Source organism: Bombus impatiens, unplaced genomic scaffold (genome assembly GCF_000188095.3).
Source record: "Bombus impatiens unplaced genomic scaffold, BIMP_2.2 scf_0320, whole genome shotgun sequence".
NCBI classification, from domain to species: Eukaryota; Metazoa; Arthropoda; class Insecta; order Hymenoptera; family Apidae; genus Bombus; species Bombus impatiens.
In genome coordinates this window covers 1,192,455-1,211,691 of record NT_176739.1, presented here as the reverse complement: position 1 = coordinate 1,211,691, position 19,237 = coordinate 1,192,455, and the positions used below count along the sequence as shown (strand labels likewise).

General features: G+C 31.1%; 3 protein-coding genes across 5 annotated transcripts; all 3 read right to left on the bottom strand.

Moving 5' to 3' along the window:
• Positions 1-396: 396 nt before the first annotated feature.
• Positions 397-7,178, bottom strand: LOC100749051. 2 transcript variants are annotated; one of them, XM_003489351.4, is made up of 5 exons: positions 6,854-7,178; positions 5,722-6,020; positions 2,918-3,078; positions 1,013-1,362; positions 397-976 (listed from the first exon to the last, which is right to left on the bottom strand). In XM_003489351.4, exons 2-4 carry the CDS (start codon positions 6,018-6,020, stop codon positions 1,055-1,057), a joined length of 768 nt encoding a protein of 255 aa, XP_003489399.1. In that variant the 5' UTR covers positions 6,854-7,178; the 3' UTR covers positions 397-976; positions 1,013-1,054. The 2 variants fall into 2 exon arrangements, with proteins under 2 accessions (XP_003489399.1, XP_033176451.1); XM_033320560.1 differs by lacking the exon at positions 6,854-7,178 and having other exon boundaries at positions 5,722-6,257.
• A 1,154-nt stretch (positions 7,179-8,332) lies between these two features.
• LOC100742864 (adenomatous polyposis coli protein) lies at positions 8,333-13,959 on the bottom strand. Of its 2 annotated transcripts, XM_003489299.4 has the most exons (8): positions 12,847-13,958; positions 12,610-12,754; positions 12,009-12,160; positions 11,564-11,894; positions 10,917-11,352; positions 10,317-10,568; positions 10,000-10,239; positions 8,333-9,916 (listed from the first exon to the last, which is right to left on the bottom strand). In XM_003489299.4, exons 1-8 carry the CDS (start codon positions 13,679-13,681, stop codon positions 9,263-9,265), a joined length of 3,045 nt encoding a protein of 1,014 aa, XP_003489347.1. In that variant the 5' UTR covers positions 13,682-13,958; the 3' UTR covers positions 8,333-9,262. The 2 variants fall into 2 exon arrangements, with proteins under 2 accessions (XP_003489347.1, XP_012240871.1); XM_012385448.3 differs by lacking the exon at positions 8,333-9,916 and having other exon boundaries at positions 10,031-10,211; positions 12,847-13,959.
• A 1,684-nt stretch (positions 13,960-15,643) lies between these two features.
• LOC100743102 (small nuclear ribonucleoprotein Sm D3) lies at positions 15,644-17,315 on the bottom strand. Its single transcript, XM_003489301.4, has 2 exons — positions 16,750-17,315; positions 15,644-16,064 (listed from the first exon to the last, which is right to left on the bottom strand). The coding sequence occupies exons 1-2, from the start codon at positions 17,063-17,065 to the stop codon at positions 15,952-15,954; spliced, it is 429 nt and encodes a 142-aa protein (XP_003489349.1). The 5' UTR covers positions 17,066-17,315; the 3' UTR covers positions 15,644-15,951.
• Between the last annotated feature and the right edge of the window lie 1,922 nt (positions 17,316-19,237).

Sequence of the window (19,237 nt, the reverse complement as noted above, 5' to 3'; positions counted from 1 at the left end):
ACGGAATGCAATCCATAGAGAAAGGAAAAAAAGAACTCGTTTACAATTTCTATAAATATTAACTTGGTTGCAGCAATAACAATGCTGTTCAATATACCACAGAGAGCCCTTCCTGTTCCCTTAATTCCACCAAGTGATTTCGGCGTTGACTTACACGTTTATCTTCCTTTGAAATGCTTGTGAAAGTATTTTAAAAAATCTGTCACTGTTACAATATATTTAGTAAGTGCAAATTTTAGTGACTTTATAAAAATGAATTTTAGTAATCTTTTAAAACATTTTTTTTTAGAATACAATATAATTTTTTAGATTAATTATCTAGGCCTAATTTAGTGAACTAATATTATTAATGAAATTTTACAAATCACAAGTTACAAATTATTAAAAACAATTACAATAAGTATACATGTATAATAGGCAAAAGTTTGGTAGTAAAACAAAGAAAATTTTACAAACTTGAAAATCATTCGATTGTACTATTTTGTGCCCTATCATTTGCTATATTGTTTATTCAAAATTGCTCTATAACTAGTCACTTGTCAATTCACTAATATTATTAATTAAACATGAATAATGTTAGATGAATAATTAAGATAAATGAGTAAACAATTTATACTAGTTTTATAAATTATTTTGTATTATCATATAATAATTAAAAGATTTAAAAAAAATTTTAATAACCAAAATTAAGTTCAAGTTTATTCAACAACCGTAAGAATGTATTTGACGGGGGTGGTCTTCTTCAGTGACCTTGAGTAGCTACCTAGGTACTTCTCAACAAACTACATACAATCTAACACCTCGTGATCAAAAGTGCTTTCAAGATCGCTTATTGTTAACCTCAACATTATAACAATAACCACGACAATAAATGCAACGAGAAATAGGAATGGTCATGTCTTTTAGATACCATTCCAGAGATTGTCTACCAAGCTCCATACAATTTACCTCATACATAAGAGGAACCATTCAAACAGTTGATACAAAGACATTTTATCATTCACAAGGTAGAATCAATGAAAAATCCAAACAACGATGAAAATGTATGATCTAATTAGGGATGAAGCGGCGATGGAAAAGGTAAGTCTAAATTTGGAGGCTCTATATGGCTTCTATCGTGCCAACCCCCTGCCACAGGGTGGGCGTGATACAGTCCATAATTAACGCCATTTGTTGCTATTTTTTTTAGACCCTGGATACTAGACAGTATCAAGGCCATTTTGGCCAAGAGCAACGCCTTGCCACCGAGAACCGCGAGGAACTGGAAACCCATGGGTATCAAGATCGAACCCATCAGCAGGAAGCCCATCATCATCAGCGGCACCATGTGGTTATGTCTACGACGGTGGCGACGCCTACGGCCTGATAACGAAACGAGCATCATTAATGAGATACTTGAGACAACAAGTGGCTTGTTAATGTCCACTCTCAAATTAAAGAAGGATTTTCGTGCAACAACAATAAAAGCAAATGATTTTCGTGATTTTTTTTATACTAACTGCTAGTTATATGGGATTAAATCCTCTTAGGATCTAAACACAGTCCTGAAATAGAAATGTAATCTTTTTTTATACCAATTTTTCTTACTATTTATTAACTTCTTAAACTGCAACTTTTAACAACATTTTAGACCGGCATGTCCGATAACTAATTGATCAATCAATTTCGCACAAAGGTTATTCACTTTGCTACTTTTGATTATTTATTTATAACATTTTTTTAAACAATATAAACTTAATTTACCTGGCGATAAAAGTAAATTTTTCTTATAAAAGCTAGAACTTTCCGATCTTCTATGTTTTTCTTTCAAACGTAGGTTCAATTTCAGCGTAAATTATCTAACTTTCAGAAAATTTCTTAACTTTTGCATTCTGATGACTGTGGCAAATGCTATACTGCACACCAGCAATGATTACATTGTCAAAGACGATCGCAAGATCTGTATAATATACAATAAGCAATAAGAAGAAATAAAAGAAGTTACATTCGTACTTCAAGACTATCTATTTAACCCCAAAAAGGTCCAATTACATATAATCAGTAGTTAGTCTGAAAAAAAAGTATAGTAGTCACTTACTTGTATTATTCTTACACGAAAATCCCCCCTTAAGTATACATATTATATATCTGTTTTCTTTTTTAATTTGCCAATTAACTGAATGTACTATAATTGAAAAAGTACATATATAGCTATAAACCGTAAAAGAAATATTACGTTTACAAATGAATAGTCCAATTTTTTCAGTAAAATTCAGACCCTATATATGAGAAGCTATCGCAAGTTGTTCAGTCAAAGTATTTGTCATTGCTTTCTATAACTTTAAGCCATCTATTGGACAAGTGACGAATTCCAACACGGTAAGAATGCTTTAGATACGATTCAATCGTCATGGCACTAACAACAGTGAACGTTCTGTGAAATTCCTACGTATCAACGTTAGGCCACACACTGCTTCTACGACAAAAGACATCATAATGAGCCTTGTTTGCGACATCTTGCAGCAGTCAGTTTAATCACTGGACATTAGTTCTTCGGATTACTACCTGTTCCGATCGATACAACACGCCTTATCCGATAATCACTTCCAATTAGTAACTGAGATACAAAAATAACTTGGCAATCGGATCTTGTCTAAAGATGTAGCATTTTTTCCGTGATGGAGTCCATCACTTGTCCGATAAATGATTTAAAGATATAGGATGCAACGATGAGTATTTATATAACTTTCAATTTCAGTAGAAAATTTGGATTGTTTATTTTGTACATTTAATATTTGTAAAATGACCTCATATTGATGATGAGTATGGTACCGAGCGTTTACTCGGCTACAGATTGTTGCATGATAATGATTACGTTTACAGCAAGATATTTTGTCAATCAGAATTTACCATTTCAGTTAAATGGACACGGACTAACCTTCGAATTTGTAGCTATCTACATCGGTTGCTTCATTATTAAGGAGGGAAATAATTTTATTAGTCAGATAATCCACGTCGACTTTGAACACATGAGTGCGTAAAACTCGTAACAATCGCTTCACGATAACGGCTGTCCAATTGGTATCATCCCCTATCTCACTGGAACATACGGAAAAAGATAATTTTAAGTATTATATATTTACATTTTTCTTCTTCGTTAATTTTGTAAAAATATGAAGTTGAATCTTTATTGAATATACCAAATAATTTATTATCGTTACAGATTTACGGATGAACTAATTTTATAATAAATCGTTCACTTAAAAAGATTTCAAAAAACAAACAGGATCAGTTTCAATTTCAATACTCGCTAGATAATAGGTCATTAAGTTAATCTCGTGCTGAGTAAGAAATCCCTTAAACGCGGATTACTTGTCACGTGAGATTGCGTGACTTGAAATTTGTCCGCGGAAAATACTTCAGCGCTCTATTAAAGGTCTGATATTTTTCCTGTTCGCAAGAAATAGGGCGAGGCGACATCGTAACTACTTTGTGTCAGTGTATAGCCGTTGGAAACCATCGTAGGTCAGCGAAACAACGATAATAACCAACAGGAATATTATACAAATTTTTAACAAATAAATAACTAATATTTTCTACAATTCAAAATATGATTTATAAAAACTGATAAAAAGAAACGTATAGGAAAAGAATACTTAAATAATATCTGAGAATATTGATTATTTTCTTCATTAATTTTATAACATTCTTTTCTAACCTCTTTTATTCATAACGAAATTTATCCAAATTGATAAAAGATATTTATGAAAAAAATAAGAATAATGCTGAAATATTATGGAAAATCAAAGAAGAGAATGATTAATATTTTTGAATATTATTTAGCTTGAAAGTAATTTTTAAAATTTTCAAATCAACTATAAAATTAATTTAAATACTTCTCACTATTCGGTAACTTATATCGTAAATGAATATAATTCTCCATTTCGAAAATTGCATAGGTTCATAAACATTTATATTTTCAGATATAAGGTTCGTCAAGTTTACAGAGAAATTTGCAGAAATTCTATGGGATTGGAGGTCTGCAATCTTTTAGAAGCTTATTCTAATATTGACCGAGCTATTGGATAAAGGAAATCAAAGATGAACTACACTTTTCAACAGAACGGGTCTTTACATTGTATCAAAGGACTTTTAATATTTTTTAATAAGATAAGCTTTGGATATAACTGCTCTTAGATTACCATATCTACACTTTACTTACTGTAGAAGTGATACAGTTAAAAAAATTGTATTTTATTTCTTTATTTAATCATGATCAAGTTCATTGTAATCTCATAAATGACAAGAATGTACTTGATTCAATTTTGAGAACATTATTTCAGTTATTGACAAATTTAATTAACAAAATAATGTGTTATTATGTTTACAAATATAATCTTTTATATTTTACAGTTGTTTCACTTTGATAATATTCATTTTAATTTTGACTAAATTATTTAAAATAGACATCTAATATTTTTTACGGTAGAAATTAATATTCTTTATCTATAATTTTTTTAATTACCGTTTGTACAATGTAAAAAAATTATTTTTAATAGAAAAAGATTTTCTACAGTTTCCAAGAACAAAGATAATAATTTCAACAACTTTTTAAATTATTATTTATGTAGTTTAAAAATTATTACTTTTAATAAGAAAAATAATATTTGGCATTAGTGTTTCTATAAAGGAGACGTTTGATTCAATTATAAATGAAGCGAATAATAATTAGAACGACACTTGGAGAGAAAAGAGAAAGATATCTCATAAAATGATCAATAGGGAGTTAACTTTCATGCGATTTCGCAAGCCGAGAAGTTTCGAAGTGGAGCGCAGAGCTTCCACTGCGACTTTCACGCCCTAAAACTTTTCAGAACCGAAGTCGAACTTCCACGAAACTTCTGCAACGGATGTCGGTTGTATTTTTCTCCAGATCCTCAAATATTTAAAATCAATCCACTGAAATCTACGATTTCTTTGCTTTTTTTTTATACATTTCTATCTCTGCATCACTCTCATATCATGGATCTTCCAGTTTTCATTTTGAGTAAAAATATTCTGAAGCGAGTTTTTAAAATCGTGTAGATTTTTACTTTTGAGAGAATATTGTTTATTTTATGAACTTAATATTTTCTTTAGGATACTTTGGGAATTATATTTCACCTTTTTTGGCAGATCTAAAGTTTAAAAAATATCATATTTTTTATAAACCGTAGAAAGAAATATAATTTTTATTTCAGGTCATGTCAAAGATAGTAAAGTTAAAACATTATCATTTATAGTGAGAGAACATCTGATTCTAAAATATCCAATTCGTCTAAGAGGCCAAAATGATCAACTCCACCTTTTATAAGTTTCACAATTTTATTATCCAGGTACATGATTAATGTTCGGTTCTCAAAATATAAATAGCTTACTCCCATGAGTTCGTTTATCGGGAGAAAAAATAGTATAAATGCTAGTAAATCCAAAGATAATTTTTTTTTTAAACAATTCTTCTAATGCAACTACTTTTCAATTTTCTTCTTGGCTTCTGAGTGGCACATACGAGCCACTTATTTGTCAAATCGGCTAATTGCACAAAAAGATTGCACAAGAAAATCGCTGAACTTACATGTAAGTTATAATCAACCGAGTATTTTTGCATTAGCATTTCAAAAATTTCTAAAAGTGGAGTTAACCTCTTTGACCTATGAACAATTCATATAGCAATGAGCACATTAATTCTTTGTTCTTGTTTACCTTTCTCTATAATTGTCCGTAAAATTCTTGTCCTCGTGGAACCTTACTAAATCCAGCCCCTCGAAAACTGGTATAATATCATCAACTAGAAGTGCATCCAAAGCAGCCAGTGCATGTTCCTGCACGCATTTTCGAAACTTCTCTAAAAACTCATCTTGCCCTGAATTGTTCCAGGATTCCAATGGACAATTCTGAAGTACGGTACGTAGGCCTGTGTACCACTTCGTATTGTCGTCGCAACTAGCGCCATCGGTCACAAGGATGACAAGTACGAACACGTAGAATGCACGCGGGTGCATCTGCATTCAGGGGAATAGTCGCCAACTTTAATAGCCGGTCGTAACAACTCGCAGACCGATAAAACTTAAGATTCGAGGGTACGCTCCGGATACGATACTTTGTGTTATCGCACGTGCAAGTTATAGGCGTAATAAAAACAAATGTTTTGAATAGGTAATTTATGCCTGTTTTGAATTTTCTACTTTCTTCCTTTTTTATTATTAGGCTGTAGATGTTCATGCAATTTTATGTTTATATGCATGTAATTACAAAAATGGAATTTAAGTACATATTTGTTTCATCTACTACATATCGTGATAAATGATCTACTTTGAATATTTCATATATTTCTGCATATTATATGCACTCTATAAATTTTTTTAATATTAAATGTCCCAAAAATGCATAAACACCTACAGTCTATTATGCTTTAAATTATAATATTAAAATTGCTTAAGAGTTTATTTGTTGATCTTGAATTAGACTAATTAATTTTGAACATAGCATTTATTTAATGCTATTAAAATCATTTGATAAAGATTAAGATTTATAAAATAATATTTTGCATATATGAAAATAAAATTTAGTAAATTTTCTTAAACTTATGTATATTCTATTTGAATTAATTTGGTGTATAAGACTTGTTCAATAATTAAAACCAAACCTTGCAATATACTATACCAACACTACTATATTCTGAAAAAATCATTCTTCAAAGTGTGAAAAAGTAAAAATTCCAAAATTTCTTCCTTTCTTAATATTCACAACTTTTTACAAGTAAATAACGATTATTAAAGTTACAGCTACCCTTGCAATCCAATGTTCTTCATTCACTGAACAAAATGAACTTTACCTCGAAACACGAGCACACCACTGGAGATAATGTTCTCCAAATCGGTCGCGATACACTGTAAACGATCGTAGCTATATGAAGATTTATACATGCAGGAAATAGGCTAGGACACCGGCCAGGTGGTCATTGCGATTCATCGAAGGGCAACAAGGCAACGGTTAAAAGGCGGCACCTTTTATGCTCCAGCAACCTTGGTCTGTAATTATCAACAAACTCTTATAGAATTGCATGACTCAGACCCTGAATTGCTCTTTCAACTGATCAGTGACATTCTGATAATTGAATATAAATAATACATAAAAACACGAAACTTTTTAAAGTGGTTATAACATGCTTACAATAAAAACAAAAGATTATGATAATATATTCAATCACGAGATCTAAAAAAATGAAATTGTTTAAGATGGCAATAAGATACTACATTAATAAGAACAAAATTTAAAGAAGTATAGCATAAATAAGTATACTGAAATATTAATATTTCTTATTATCTCTTATTTCTAATTATCTCTAATTATTATTTCTAATTATCTCTTTTAATCAGATTATTTTATTACATGATTTAATGAGACATTACGAGTACTGTATTCTATTGAGATAAAAGGAATTAAAAACCAAGAAAAATTAAATTGTATGACATCTAGAATTTGCTAACTGTGAGGTAATATTTAAAAAATATCTAAACCTTCTTGTATAACAAGATACCAACTAATAATATTAGTAAACTGACCAAGTACAAATTGCAGGGTATAGATTACATTTTTGTATAATTTCATAATCTTTTATCAAATAAAACAGTGATTATTGACAATCTATAAATGTTACTTGTAAAATTTCATTTGTTTTATTTAAATGGAAGCTTATGTTAATGTCATGCAAGAATATTTTACTTTACATTATTATAAGACTGCAAGAAACACTATGGCTGCAATTTTCTTTTCTTCTCAAACGGTGCTTCTTTTGATGTACGTTACTTTTCCAGTCCGGAAATTAATGCTTCGATACGAAAATTACTAACTATAAATTTATATTCTTCGAGAAATTACAGTACTCGACGTCTTTCATACCATAGATTAGTAAGTTTACGGTAAATTTTCTATTAAATATTATGGCAAAGTGAGGAAATGGAGAAGTTATGAAAAAAAAAAATGTTGTATTAAAAGAGAATTGTATAAAATAAATGCTTTAACAATAAAGTTGCAAATTTTATTAAGATATAATAATATAACAATTGAAATTATTAATCTATTATAAATATATTTTTTAGTCATTAACTTCATACCTACAATAAAGAAAGCACCTAAGCCGGACCAAACCATAAAATTTCTTTATTTCTAGCTAGATTTTGTTTCTTACTTCATGAAAACAAAATATCACATGCTGCAGCACTGAATTCATTAGGAAAAATAAATTGTAAAAAATATATAATAGATTACACCAAGCTAAAAAAGAAACCTCACAATGGTTCTTTAGCAAGTATATACATTACACATGAACCACGAATCTCGTTTTATTCCAGAAATTAGATAATTTTTCCCCTGAAAAGTCATCGATAACCTGTAAACATTCGTTCCTTGAGAATAATAATAAATGAGAATGAGAAGAAACAAGAAATATCTTCTGATCTCATATGAAGAATAAACAAGAAATTATATAGGATAATCATATATGCTTCTTCAATGCACAATATAGTGTTTCAAAACTATGATTTAGCGAAGTAAGTGATAGTAAATAGTAATGAAAAAAAATATATATGTTTTATTTAATTAACATATTTCCCATTTCGCTTCATTTTTTACAAATTCTAATCCAATCAATAAGCAACTTAATATATACCAAATCCCCATAAAAAATCTGATATATGTAACTAATCAGTAGTCGCTTAAAACTTACATCTTCCTAATCTCATCATTAGACTGCGGAAGTTTATGCTTTTATAGAAAATTTGAATGCATGCAATACACAAAGTATGCAAATATATATTAAATATTTAAGATAAAACAAACACTTATAAAAAAGACATCTGTCTATAGACAAATATCTACCTATAAAAAGTTTAGATTTCATTTCTTTAATTATATTCATAAAAATGTGAATTTACATAAGCATCCGCAATCTTCTTATTACAAACAAATAAAGCGAAATGAAACATCTTTCTTGAACGAAAAATTTTCTTAATCAAGTTTTCATCATAATCCTATCACACTTTACTTAATTAACATGTAGTTTTGTATTCTGTATGCTAGGAGTTGGACAGAGTTATTGCGAATTTCTGTCAATCACAGAACTATAATAATCTCACTTGCTTATCCCACCAAACATGCACCCTTGATCGCCATTCTTTTATGAATTATCATAAAAAGGTATTCAATCTTTCTATGGATGAGACTTTTAGTTTTTGTTTTTCATTTAGGTTTTACAAACGTACGAATTATAACTACATATCGAACAACTGTCTTCATTGACATTCCCCTCTGTATTTTTCATTCCCTTCAGACGATACTTGTTCCTCGGCATCCCAGAACTAATGCACAATTCCAGGAAAGCCCACTCCTCAATGGATCCAAGAGAACTTTCTTCACTGAGAGAACTCACAGAACTATGCCTTGAAGGTACTACATTTGACTTCGTTGTATTCCTACGTAATTCGTCGTCATCATTTTCACCATTTAAGATTGGGGACCTACAATTAGGGATTTCGGAACGTGAAGTACTTAGAATATTTTCGTTCATGTTGTTATTTTCGTGCTCTGACTGAGAAAACTTTTTGGTGTACAATGCCATACGGTTTGTTCTTTCATATGTATTAATTCCACTATTTTTAACAATATGTTTCCTATTTTCCTGAACCTTCATAGAATGGAAGGTGCAAGAATTTCCTTTGTGCAGGGAAAGATCATTCTCTATGGGTTTATGTGATGGCTGGGTTTGCACCACCGTGTTTCCAAACAGATGGGGTTTATTCACATAATAATATGAAGTACTGGAAATATTTCTCGTTTTTGAGTATTCTGGTTGCTTCTTTACGGACACTAAGGACGAATTTGATGAAACATTCAACGCCTATGAATGATAAAAGACCCATAAAGTTTAATCCATCTAAAATTTGATATGTAGAATGAAAAAATAAAACTGTATATTTTTACCTTTGGCATACCAGATTTAATACACTGCGCCAGCATGATGTCTTCCTCTTCCTCTGAGAGGCCTAAATTATCCTCGAATGGTGCAGACTTCTTCGACTGATGTTTATTATCCTCAATATATCCTGGCTGACGGTACGACGTAGACGATGACGACGATGGTTTTCTTGAAGCCGTCACCTTCGATTTCTCCGCGGTTTGCGGCAATGCTTGTCCTATAAGTGTTGAAATATTCAATTTAACCTAGAAGTAATACACAATGGTTCATAAAAAATATTGATATAATCAGGATTAGTCAAAAACGGAATAAAGAAAGAAACCTTAGGCATGGCCGCTCTTATACATTCACTGAGAATGGCTTCATCGTCCGAATGATTAGGGCTGTCGCCAAAAGGATCATTTTCGTGATCCAATGTTGTATGACACATGGATTTTCGAAGAGCAGGGTTCTTGTTGGCACTTTCTACAGGGGACGATGATGGTGTTCCACATATATTGAATCTCTGTGTTAGCACTTCTGTTTTCTGTACAAAGGGAATGCAACTCGTTGGTGGCGGAGTTATTTGTCTAACCTAAAACAAACATAAGATAGTTAACATTTAAGCACCCGGCAATTGGGGATATAAATACATCTAATTATTTTTTGATTTGCTGAAAAGAAATTAGTTTAAAAAGTATACACAATATTGTTTATTGTAGTAATAATATAGTATAAATATATTTTATTTCATGTTATATGGATTAAGAAATGGTATTTAGTCAACTAAATTAATAGTTCTTTTTGTTATGATAATCTTCATAACAAGAGCCCATATGCAAGGGAACTTTGCAAAATGTACTTACACATGTAACTGTGTAACTGGGTGTTTAAGTGTTAATATCGAAGATTACTTAAAAAACTTCTCTACAGTTACACGTACTTTCGATATTCCTGACTGAATGCACTCATCAAGAATTTTCTCATCTTCACCAGAGAGATTAGAACTTTCATCTGACAGATCGTTTCTATGGCACTCGACTTCACCCGAAGATTTAGCTTCTTCAATCCTTTCTACATCTTCCTGAACACTCGGCATAGACAAGGCAGAAAGATTCGATTGTGAGCCCACTGGGGAAATATCAGCAGGTGTATCTTCTGTACAATACACATGTACGGTATCTGGAGCAGCAACAACTTCTATTGCGGGCTTGCTAGGTTTCGAAGCTGTCACTGTAGCATCCGCGGAAGTGACAGCAACAGGAACTGAAGGTTCCAGTCTGTTTAAAACTGGTGTTCTCTGACAACGTACCAACATGTTTGATGACTCTGATTGTATGGGTTTCTGGACAGTAGACGTTTTGAAAGATTGTCTATATCTGTAATATACATAGTTAAAAATATTAATATTAATGTTATTAACAAGTGATATTAGTTGATAATGATATCGCATATTTATTGAAAAAATATCATAACTGAAAATAATTCAGTTCTATGTGTCTTCTATAAACAAATAAGTGCAACATGTATATACACGAACGAATAAATATGAATGATTAATGACTAATATATTGCAAACTATTAAAATACCTATTATTTTGTATTCCCATGCTGATACATGCAGCCAACATGTCTTCATTATCTTCATCACCATCACTCACTTGTTCCTGATCCTTCTCAGCTTCTACGTTACTAACTTTTTCTTCCAAAGAATTTTCTTTAATATCTTTATCCAGCTCATTAGATGGTTCTTTCAGTTCATTTTGAGGTTTAGATATATTAGAAATTTTCATTTCATCGTCGATAGTTAAAGAACTGAGACTAGTAGCTGTGGAAAATTCAATGGGTGTTGATTCCTCCTTAAATGTGGCAATGTCATCCTCGAAGACACTGGTTCTCAGCGCATGACACTTTGAATATGCTAAAAAATAATATCTGTTAACAAGACTAGTAAGGTATTAAGGACATTTTTACTATTGTATAAATAAAAATTCTTATGCTTAATCTTTCACTAACGATCAATAGCATTGCATACATAAATGTCGAACAGGCTGTCTTACTGCTTCTTCTGGTATTTTGCTTATAAAATCTGTACACTGATTTTTATGATTACGAGGACTTGGAGGGATAGTTTGTGTTGGTGAATCTGGTAATTCACTTGGAGACACAACACCACTGGTCCTGCGACTATTAAACATCAATTTCAGTGTAAATTATAAATTTTGTTACAATTATTATTATTTTGCTGTGATTTGAGAATTACAGGGGGAAAAATATGATATAAACGTACAATTTTGTTGATTTTCTGATTTTGATGTTATTTAATAATTAAAACTGACATACTATATAATATAACATAATCAAAAACAAGAACAACCTGCTTGGTCTAGTACTTTAGCAGTAGGTGACAAATCTATGAAGTTTATTTTATAATGTTTTTAAAATCATTATTCTTGAAAAGAATTGAACATATATAAACCCATAATTAAATTTAATAAAAAGGCAGTTTTGGTAATATGTGATTGTTTGACCAGGATTTTTTTCACTTGGATTTTAAAATTATTCTCATCTAAGAAATAAAAATTATGACTTATCATATTTCTCCCTGTGCTCTTTATGAGATTTCTAAAAATTACCTGAAATCACTGATGATGGAGCTACGATCATCATGTATAGAATGCTGCTCAAATCCACTCAATGAACCTAGAGAACTACAACATGAAAACATTAAAGGAGTTTGTTCTGCATAGTAGTCTTGTCTACTGAATGTAACCATTTTGCCTATAACAATCAATGTAACAAATAAAGCCACAATTTTCCATAACACTTAATAAAAGTTTATACAGTACATTAAAACATTAAACATAGCAAACCTTCTTTGTCTACAACTCTGGAACTATTTTTTCCTTCTGTAGAACTATCAGTTTCATCAGGAATACGTAATATGTTGATGTTAGTGCTAGCTGCAGTACGGTCTGCTCTCTCTGACACATTATCAGCTTTGTCAGAAGAATCTGTGGAAGGTTCTTTGGAAATAATTCCATTAACATTATTCCTTTGTGTTATCGCACTACCAAGGGAGCTGAGAGAATTAGCACGAGGAAAACCATCAGATGTTCCTGCTTGATAATAATTCATTAACTTTTCATTAGAAAGACAGTTAGGTTTACATGTCTCAGAAGTTTTAGAGGATTCTAATTCTTTCTCAACAAGAAGTGAACGGTCTTCATTGCAATTAATTGTCATTGGATGTTCATAATTCAAATCTTCCTTGCGACTAAGTTCAACATTCTTTTTACTGTGTTTCTTCTGCGAATCAACAGATTCCTTTGCATTCTCCAGACGTAAATCGGACATGGAAGTCGCAGTCGAAAAATTGAAAGGTGTTTCATACGGAGTTCCTTCTGTACAGTAAGTCTTTACAGTATCCTCCTGAACGCTTCCAGGAAAATATTCAGGACTCTGTTTCTCATCGTCATCAGTGTCATCCTCTGCGTATCGTAAACTATAATCTGTTGGCTGATCAAGATCGGTTTCAGCATAATCTCCAAATAAATCGACTTTGGAGTCACGTTCTCCGAATTCTTTCTTACAAGATCGATCACTTCGAGAGGAATTCTCCGTTTTCCTTTCACTGTACTTTTTGCTATAATCTACTGGTTGCTCAGTTATTTCATCCTCATATCTTTGTCCCGTATTCCTCTCCATACTGTGCTTTATTACTTTATTTTTTCGATTGCGATATATTTTCGCCCTCGAACAATTTTTTTGGAATTACAGTTTTATCAATTGATTAACATAAAAATACGAGGTTTGAGTATTAACTAAAGATTTGGGTGTAAAAAGGAATTACTGGAATCCGTTTTAACAGATTAATGTTTAATTATTCTCACCATCCCCGGTAAAATCTTAAATCAGTAGATGAGCAGAAAGATCACCGATACAATGTTAAAAAAGTCAGCCAAAAGTGCACACCAAGAACAAGGGTCTCTAACGGTCAACGATAGAACTATGCATATATTCTCCTTCGATACTCTTAATGGGATGAAAAAATAAATAAAATATTCAAAGTACAATGCCTTTTATAATAATTGGTAGATAAAACAATTTTCTATCAAGATTCTACTTTCGTAATTTTATATGTCAATATATAAATTTATGCAGCATAAAAACATGTATGAAAATGCAGTCTAATCATGATTATTTAATTCATTTCTACATTTAATAACTTACATTATAATGAAATTTATATTGTTATATTTTAATAAAAAAAACATTACAAAATAAATTTTATAGAATATCTTGCAATTATAATAAAATGTCAGCTTCTCTGTAAGCATCTTTTTTTAATAATTATCAGAATAATTTTTTCTTGAAGATATATCCTCTTCATTAAGAGAGTATAGTAATTTTAGACAGAGATATTTCAACACGTATAGCTATTTTTACAGGGATGCTTTCGTAATATTATATCGTTTTGTTAGTATCAGTTGACATGTATAAAAAATCCAAAACGGACAAATGCAGGCGAAATTTCGGTTCCGAAAAATTCTTGAAATATAGCACCGATTCCGAGCATTGGTGAAATTGTGTCACCTACTAATGGAATCCTAATTAACTAATAGAAAATCACTATTTTGGTCGACGAATTTCTTGTTCGAACGACAAGTTTTTTGCTCTTAGATTTTCTCGGAAAATTACATCATTTTCTGGAATTTTAAAATGCTTCATATATTTCTTATACTATTTTATTCTTTCAATATTTATAAATATTCACCAATTTTTTCGAATTTTTGTCATCATTAACCTATCCCTCAAAGCAATGGGAATTGGAGAGAATTAGAGGATTGTGGATGTTGAAAGGACTTTAAATGATTAAACGCTTTGTTTATATACAAAATAAGATTGCTTTATTCAATTCAATATGCAAGTTTACAACAATTGTACAGTTTTACAATGTGTTCATCATTTTCTATATAATAATTTGTGTAATCGTGTAATTTTATGCTAATTTGATTTCGTTGCACGATCGATGGAGTTAAAATAATTCTTCTTGCGCGAATGAAGACCGAAAATTTATAAATTCATAAACACAATGAATACTGTATTTGAAATAGTTCACATATTTTCATATATTATGTACATTCTATGTATTTTACCACCCTTAAACTCATAAATGTATAAAGATTCACAGTCCAGTTATAAATGCTCGTGGTACAGCGTAGCGTTCTGCCGCTTGTTTTCGAATCGCTACTAAGCGCATGCGACCGGCCAACTCCGTACACCAATATTCGACGACGTTCTGATTGGTCAATATAAAAAACTCGCGAATTTGAAAGATTCATTCACACGGTTCCTTTTTCTACATATATTAATATTATTTTATTGTTACAGACAGCCGTTAATTACTTATTACTCCATGACAAATTGTCAGGCTAGCTAAGGCTACCAACCACAGCTAACACTCAACTGATACATTGAAATAAAGGAAAGGAAAGAAAAGATTCATTCAAGTAGAATGTTGCAACCATTAAGATCATGTACGCAAATTCCTTACTACTATATAAAAGACCGTATTAATACTATTTAAAACTGATACATCGATCGCAGTGTGCTCTGGAGTTATTGGGTATACGAAATGATCGCACAATATGTCTAACATACATTGAATAACAAATATGAATGAATCTATTTAAACACTTATAATCATTAAAAGTATAATATTAAACAGATCTTAAGATTGTATACATTATTGCAATTTGTTTCTTTATTTCGGGAAATATTGTATAAAAATACAATGACTGAGAACATGGTTTGGAGATTTTTATGGAAAAGTACTTCATTCGTTTATTTAAATATCTCTGTTTCTAATCAAGTGGAAATTGAAAAAACATTTGTTATGAACAATATAAAAAGTTGGTCTTAAATCGGGTTTATTTATCTTTTTCTTAATGTAATGTCCTTTATCATTTTATAGTTTAACCTCGTCCCCTTCCTGCTTGAGATCCTCCGGGCTGATTCTGTTGATTTAGCCAAGGTGCAGAACCTGTGCCTCTACCTCTCTGATTTTGACCTCTACCTCTTCCACGAGCTAAAACAAATTATCAACTCAATAAACAAACAGAATGATTGAATATATATAGTGGCTCATAAAGGCATTATCACAGAAAACTTTTATATATATATTATGTGTCTTTCATATACAATTTATTCAAGTTTCATTATAGGTCTAATGAAACTTGAATATCATATTTGAATGAACGTTAGTGAAATTTGAAACAAATATAAACATGTACATAGAAACAACAAGATATTTAGTGCAATTATAGGTTTTACAGAGATTACAAACCATTTAAATAGTTTTCAATTATTCACTATATTAATAAACCTAAATATTCAATGGTATCATCTTTAACACTTATTAAATGTTTTAAATGGCTATCTTTGCTGTACAATACATATATATATATATGTTCTAATACTTTTATGAGCAGTTGTGTATATCTCATAAAATACCATACATAAATGAATATACTAGGGATGTTTATGCAAATTCATATCTGTGTGAGCATAACTAAAGAAATGATTACCAATTTGAGTATTTTACATATTTCCAAATATTGTGTACATTCTATAGATTGTAGAATATTTACATTTCCATAGATATATAAACACCCACAGTCTGTTAGCGTAATATGAGGTAAACGTTATCAACTCAACTGTTCACATAAATTCAAACAAAAATATCTTAAAACTAAAATATATCATGAGTAAACCTTGGGCACGTAAAATAGCTGATTTCCCTCTGCCTGCAGTTCCCGAACCTTTGCCTCCCGGTCTCTTAAACATTGGTGCGTTCTTCAACATGTCTGGTAAAATGAGAAATCTAATTTTTGAGCCTCTAATATAAACATTCTCTAACTGCGCCTCACGGCCGTCTCTATAAGTTACAGTGATATTTTGCATCTGACAGTTCATATTATCCTCAGCTTCTATCAATTTGCCGCGGTATACTTCGCCAGTATTCGTTTCACAGGTTATGGTATGGCCTTCCGCTTCGTGGAGTACTTTTATCGGTACTCCGATCGACATTTTGGCGAACTTTTTATAATTCCAATAACAAACACAAAATATTACTTAATTGATTCAAAATAGTCAGAAATGTCGAAAGAAATAAAGAAATTGTAAATGCACACTATAACCTCTACTCTGGTTGCAAGCGTTTATACTAATCGCTTGCTTTAATTTGACCATCATAGATGGAGTTTCTCTCGCGCATGCGCATTGGATACAATTACAAACGGAAGGCGCGAGCAGAACACAATTCTTACTTCATGATTAAATACTTATTAAAAATAGAAATTAGAAGCACAGAGGATGATTTTAAGTAATAGAAGAAACCAATTAATTCGTCTAAATACTTTCGCATTAATGTGTAATTTTTGTTCTTCGTAGAGAAAGAAGATCGCAACAGCTCTCTATTTTCCATTTTTAAATAATCATATATTTATTGGTCATTAACTTATCGAAGTGCTACCAACTTTATGATAACACAATGTGGAATAATCGTCAAACTAGGTTCTCGCAAAATTCATGTAACTTTACATTACTTGATTTGGCTAAACACAGAAACTTATTTCGTGTCTTCTATATGTGTCTTATTGTCCTAAAATTGCATCACTTTTTTTATTTAATCGCTAAAATTCGCTTTAAGAAAATGATCACTAATTCGTTCGACCTATAGATTACATCGAATCGGTGAAAAAAAATGGCAGACCTCGTGTTCCAAATTACATACGATATCAATTTGAGGAAGTTTGGTCGAATGCCAAATAACTTCATCTGCCTCATCTTTCGCCAGGGCGTTAAATTTATATATATTTTTGTTTGTTAAATATACATAAATATAATCAACTATATAATTATAAATGGTGAAGAACCATCGGGATAAAGATCGATACTGACGATCAAAAGACAGATTTATTGCAGTAAGAAGGAGTTACGTGAAAACGAAAGAATTAGAGGAGGAATTTCGTTATGGATCATAGGCGTAGAAACGAATAATACACCAAGAGCGATAATTTTTTCTTTTCCATCTACGAAAGAACCTAAGATATTGTATCTAAATGTGTTCTTGTCAAAAGGATGGTAAAATCGTTAAATTGATACATAATATATTAAAGTCGACGTCTCACTTCTTTCCTTTTAATCGCTTAATTATACTAATATCAATCATGTAATAATTACAAGCATCGTTTACGTCCTTAATATGTATAGTCAGCCGAGTACGAACACGTCGCTCTGTTTTTATCCACGTCATTTTCCCAGTTCCATATACGTACTTTTTTTTACCAATCTCGAAATTAATTTTCTTCCCAACATTCACTCAACCATTCATACTCTCACATATTTATTCTTTCTCTCCCTCTCTTTCTCTGTGTGTGTCTACGCAAGTGTCATTCATTCGTTATAGGCAAGATTCTACTCCCCGATATCGTGTTACAATCTTAGAAAAATATGCTATGCCTAAAATAGGATGAAGGCCTGAAGGCAACCATTCCGTCGATATTATTGATAATCAGTGTGCGTACCTTCTCTTTTACACGTCGCTTCAATCTAGTTGACACATTATTCCCTCTCTTTTCCTCTAAGGTGCGCGTCAGAACGAAAATGTATCACTGCGCAACCAATCTGAAGAAAACAATTTGCAAGGACTATTTTAAATTTTCCCTCCAACAGTCATTAAGATTTTCCCATCATGCAAAATGTTAAATAATAATCGTATGATTTCGTTATGATGCATTACATAAAAAACAATTTTTAATGTTTGTTTTGTAGGTTGAATTTTATCTTTCTTTTAAATGAATCATGACGTTAAAATAATTTATCAATGTTGCCAACTGACAAACGACTAAAGATAAAAAAAATTTGAATTGAAATACTCTGACGTCATTCGTGAAAACAAAATAAAAGACGATTTGTTGTGAAGCCTCGGCTAATGTGAGATTTTTTTTTAGTTAGTAGTTCATATTGAAACAATACGATTTTTATTTATAACATTTTTTTTTGTTTTTGTTTTTCATACGACGATTACAAAAATTGGAAAATTGTGACGACCGAGAAAGTCTCACTCTGTACACATAATAATATATTGTCCATAGACATTATGTTCATCGTGTGTTATGTATGGGTATGTACGTGTATCTGTACGTGTGAAATCACGGCAAATATGGAATATATGCAAAGTTTCTATAGAAATCGCTT

Excerpts from the sequence above, each read along its gene's own strand:
- LOC100742864 (XM_003489299.4), bottom strand. The coding sequence starts at position 13,681 with ATGGAGAGGAATACGGGACAAAGATATGAGGATGAAATAACTGAGCAA. Across the intron at positions 10,240-10,316 it reads TAAGAGCGGCCATGCCTAAG|GTTAAATTGAATATTTCAAC; the intron begins GTTTCTTTCTTT and ends TATTACTTCTAG. Across the intron at positions 9,917-9,999 it reads TTAAATCTGGTATGCCAAAG|GCGTTGAATGTTTCATCAAA; the intron begins GTAAAAATATAC and ends TATCATTCATAG.
- LOC100749051 (XM_033320560.1), bottom strand. The coding sequence starts at position 6,026 with ATGCAGATGCACCCGCGTGCATTCTACGTGTTCGTACTTGTCATCCTT. Across the intron at positions 3,079-5,721 it reads ACGGACAATTATAGAGAAAG|TGAGATAGGGGATGATACCA; the intron begins GTAAACAAGAAC and ends CGTATGTTCCAG. Across the intron at positions 1,363-2,917 it reads AGATAGCTACAAATTCGAAG|GCCGTAGGCGTCGCCACCGT; the intron begins GTTAGTCCGTGT and ends TTTCGTTATCAG.
- LOC100743102 (XM_003489301.4), bottom strand. The coding sequence starts at position 17,065 with ATGTCGATCGGAGTACCGATAAAAGTACTCCACGAAGCGGAAGGCCAT. Across the intron at positions 16,065-16,749 it reads AGCTATTTTACGTGCCCAAG|CTCGTGGAAGAGGTAGAGGT; the intron begins GTTTACTCATGA and ends AATTTGTTTTAG.